At 49.9% G+C, this 4,562-nt stretch overlaps 1 protein-coding gene across 1 annotated transcript; it reads left to right on the top strand.

Annotated features, from left to right (window-relative positions):
* The first annotated feature begins 3,092 nt into the window (after positions 1 to 3,092).
* On the top strand, positions 3,093 to 4,562 carry LOC130028125 (tripartite motif-containing protein 75-like). The gene has a single exon (XM_056118844.1). It carries the CDS (start codon positions 3,093 to 3,095, stop codon positions 4,560 to 4,562), a length of 1,470 nt encoding a protein of 489 aa, XP_055974819.1.

The raw sequence follows: 4,562 nt of genomic DNA, 5'->3' as shown, positions 1-4,562 counted from the left end.
CTGAAAAATGCGATGTTAGAAAATAACTTGTAGTTTTTTTTTTTTTTTTTGAGTTTCGAAAGAACTTGGTTTTGTTTCCTGAACATTTTCTATGTAACCTTCCTTTTAATAGAAATGTCAAAATGTCAGAAGCAGCTGAAGAGAAACCAAATAATCACCATTTTGTTGATAACCAAAAAGCTCTGTGTGCTCATAGAATGCTGCAAGTCTAAGTAATTCTCTGAGGGGTTCGAGCACAGCGGGTAGGGCATTTGCCTTGCACGCACCCGATGCTGGTTTGATTCCCAGCATCCCGTATGGAGTAACCACTGAGCTTCACCGGGTGTGACCCAAAAAGAAAAAAAAAATCCTAAATAATTCTCTAAAAAGCCGAACCTGATATCTCAGCACAGAGATAATCCTCAAAAGGCTAGGGATAATGAACCATGCATGGGACCACTGGAATAGAGCTGTTACCAAATGGATTCCATGGGACGTCAAACGACGGAGTGACTGCCCACTTATGAGATGGTCAGGTCTGTTTGAGGCTCTTCATGTTCCTGGAGCGAGCAGATGCCATTGGGCTACACTAGCACGCGATATTTTTTTTATTTTTATTAAATGGGAATGATAATTAGAATTGTAGATTACCAAGGAAATTGATGAAAACGTTTGCATTGTTTATTAGCAGTTATTCAACAACGTTCCTCATGTATGAGACGACTCAGATTTTTTTTCCCTCTTTCAAGATTCTATTTGTTTAACTTTATTTACTTAGTTTTTCCAAATTTCCTTTCAAACTTTATATAAACACAGTGGTTTACAAAGTTCTTCATGAGTGACAATTCTTTAACATAAAATAAGTCTTAAAATATTATTGATCAAGAAGAAAAGAAAAGCTTTATCACTGTAAAATATTGGTGATTTATTGGGAAAAAATTAAAACTCACTAGGAAGGACTGATAAAACTTGTCATGCATGTGACCTACACATATAGAATCTTGGGACCTCAAAGAGTTCCCCAAGACCATAAGGAGTGATAACTGAAGAATAAGCACTGAGCACTGCTAAAAGTGGTATAAAAAGAAATAACACAAAAGTCTCTCAGGGTAACTTAAAACACACTGATCTTAAAATTAAATAAAAAAAATGCATTCATCTGGGGAACATAAAGCAACAAAATGGGAGACTAACACCCAGGAGTGGCTGAGATTAGTACCAGGAATTTTGCTCCATGACTTGAAGGCCAGTCACACGTGCTAGGGGAAAAGGAAGCTCAGATAGAGAAAAGAACACCAAGTAAAGGGTGTTGTGAGGATCCTCCCAGGGTGGAAGAAGCATGCTGAAAGTAGACTGTAGACCAAACATGATTGCCACTCAATGCCTCTCTTGTAAAACAAAGGACCCAGAAGAAGAGAGAGAGAACAAGGGGGAATGCCTGCCACAGAGGCAGGGTGGGATGGGGGGATGGGGGTGGGAGGGATGCTGGGATCCGTGGTGGTGATGGATGGGCACTGGTGGAGGAATGGGTACTTGATCATTGTATAACTGAAACCCATGGTCACGGTCCTCCCGTTGTTCATCGATTTGCTCGGGCGGGCCCAGTAACGTCTCCATCGTGAGACTTCTTGTTACTGTGTTTGGCATATCGAATACATCACGGTTAGCTTGCCAGGCTTTGCCCTGCAGGCAAGATACTCTCAGTAGCTTGCCAGGCTCTCCGAGAGGGGCAGAGCTATCGAACTCAGGTCAGCCATGTTAGCTGCTTGCAAGGCAAACGCCCAACCGCTATGCTATCGCTCCAGCACTAACTGAAACCCAAGCACAAAAATTTGTAAGTCTATAACTGTACCTCATGGTGTTTCACTAATAAAAAACTTTAAAAAAAATTCTGAGTTCAGCAATATAATAGAGAACAACGTTCTTGTCTTCCACACAGCTGACCCAGTTTACTCTGCTGGAAACAAATGGTAGGTACACTAAACCCTGCCAGGAGAAAACCTTGAGCACAGAGCCCAGATTAAATCCTGATCCCAGCTCTTTGTGACCCCAAACTAAGCAAAACAAACAAACCTTCCTGGTTGTCTGGCACTTCAGTATTCTCTTTGTTTATTTGTTTTATGGTGGGAACACACACCCTACAGTGCTTGGGGGTACTTGCCTGCCTCTGGGCTCAAGGATTACACCTGGCAAACACCTTACAGCCTCCACTATCTCTCTGATGCCAACAGCGCTCCGTTTCTAGTTTTTTTATCATTTCTACTTTTCCTCAACAAGAATGGGATGTGGAACATGAAGACAATTGAAGAAGGGCTTGCTTCCCCTGAAAGCTAGTTCCCTGAACATGGCATTCCTTGTGACAAAATAGAGCTCTGGGGAATCACTTCCCTCTCTGAAAATCCTTTAATCCAGCCCCACCCTATCTCAGGGTGGTTCTCCTGAGCCCTACCCTAGGATGTATATAAATGCTGTGCTGAGTTCAGGGCAAGCATTGCCAGGCTGAAGTCTGCATCCTGCAAGGAGAGCAGCTCACCAACAGCAACAAGCACTGTGCAGGACCAGAATCAGGACCAAGGTGAGTAGTGATCAATCAGGGGTTTTGCCTTATGTAGAGCAGGGGTGGGGCAGAGAGATCAAAGTGGGGATGGGGAGGGAAGGGGGGTTGTGTTTCTTGCTGGACCAGAGCTTAGCTCCCACAATTTCCTTTGTGCTCACTGTGTGAGGTTCTAGAGGGCAACTTTCTGACTATCTGGTGTCTATCTTCCTTATACTGAGTCCCAGAATTAAGTTCCCTTTCCTCCTCTAATATGAATGGGGTCATTTTCCCATTCACGGAGACTTGACACCTGTGGAGCAATATTACTTGAAACAGGGGACCCTAATGCACGAGGGACCTTAATGCACGAGCAATTCCTTTGGTCTTAGGAGAGTAAACTTGGAGAAGCCCTTGAGTTAGAAGTGTTCTGGTTATCAGAGAGACACATCCCTTAGAAACCCATATTGAGTTCAGGACAATGACTGAGTGTGTAACTGTTTTCCTGGCAGGAGAGAGCCTGAGGGTTTCAACTTTCTGAGGAAAATCACCCCCGACTTGCACTTTCCCACACCCAAGGATGGAGGTGTGGGAAGCCCTGGCCAAAATGCAGCCAGACCTCATCTGTCGCATCTGCCTGGACTACATCAATGACCCTGTCACCATCGACTGCGGCCACAGCTTCTGCGACTCCTGCATCCACATGTCATCGAAGGAACTGCAGGACACATTCCCTTGTCCCGTGTGCCCGCAGTCCCGCCAGGAGATGCGCGTCAGTGCCAACGCCCAGCTGGGCAGGCTGGTGGACCTGGCCAAGCTCCTGCACAGCTCCAGGAGCAGCGAGATGGCAGTGGCAGAGGAGGGCAGGTGTGAGGAGCACAGGCAGGGAGTGAGCCTCTTCTGCGAGGATGACCAGGAGCTGGTGTGTCCCCAGTGCGCCCAGGGCCCTACCCACCAGGGCCACCAGGTCAGGTCCATAGGCGAGGCAGCGGCTCATCACAGACAGAGGCTTGGTGACTGCATCAAGTCCCTGAAGAAGCAGCTGGTAGAGCTGCAGAAGCTAGAAGTCGCCCAAGACAGAAACATCCTGCAGCTGAGAGAGGACATGGGAAAGCACAGGAATCAGCTGGCCTTGGAATTTGAGCAGCTCACCCAGTTTGTGGAGCGTGAGCACGAGGCTGCGCTCTGCAGGCTGACAGAAGAGGACAAACGCCTGCAGCAGCAGCTCAGGGCCAACCTGGAGGCCTACTCGGACCACATCTCGGAGCTGAAGGACCTCAGACGGGAGGTGGCAGAGCGGAGCGTGATGTCTGAGGAGATGGTGCTGAGGGGCGTGAGGGGCCTGCAGCAGTGCTGTGCGGGCCTGCAGCCCCCGGCCGTGCAGCCCCTGTGCTTCTGGCCCGTGGCCTACAGCCTTCCTCCTCTGCACTCGCTGCTCAACAGCATCATCCGGAGATTCCGAGAGCGCATCAGCCTGGACCCCGACACGGCCCACCCCAGCCTGCGCGTGTCCCAGGACCTCCAGTCGGTGACCTGCGTGAGGGAGAGGTCCAAAGGGGATGGCGACCCCTGGCCCTGGGATGACACCGCCCAGCTGGTGGTCCTGGGCCGGGAGGGCTTCGCCTCTGGCTGCCACTACTGGGAGGTGCAGGTGGGTGCCAAGCCCGAGTGGGCCGTGGGCGTGTGCAGCGTGGTCCCTTCTGCGCAGACCTCGCGGCCTCTGGCGGCTCCCAAGAGATGCTGGACGCTGCAGCTGCAGGACGGCGACTACCTGGCCATGAGTGCGGGGCTGTGCCTCTGGCTCTCAGGGACCAGCCCACGGCTATCGGCGTTTACCTGGACTGGGAGCTGGGCCAGCTTTCCTTCTACAACTTCGCCGACGGGTCTCACCTGCACTCGTTCACCGAGCCCTTTGCTCAAGAGCTCAAGCCCTACTTCTGCTTGGGGCCCGACTCCGCCCCTCTCTCTGTGGGCGCTGGTGGGGCTGAGGATGGGTGAGCATATCCTGGGCTTCCCCCATGCATCATGTAGTCAGCTTGTGTTCTTGTAA

This window comes from Sorex fumeus, unplaced genomic scaffold (genome assembly GCF_029834395.1).
Source record: "Sorex fumeus unplaced genomic scaffold, SorFum_2.1 ptg000039l, whole genome shotgun sequence".
NCBI classification, from domain to species: domain Eukaryota; kingdom Metazoa; phylum Chordata; class Mammalia; order Eulipotyphla; family Soricidae; genus Sorex; species Sorex fumeus.
Note: the sequence above shows the minus strand (reverse complement) of the source record. Positions and strands in the feature narration are given on the sequence as shown.

Excerpts from the sequence above, each read along its gene's own strand:
- LOC130028125 (XM_056118844.1), top strand. The coding sequence starts at position 3,093 with ATGGAGGTGTGGGAAGCCCTGGCCAAAATGCAGCCAGACCTCATCTGT.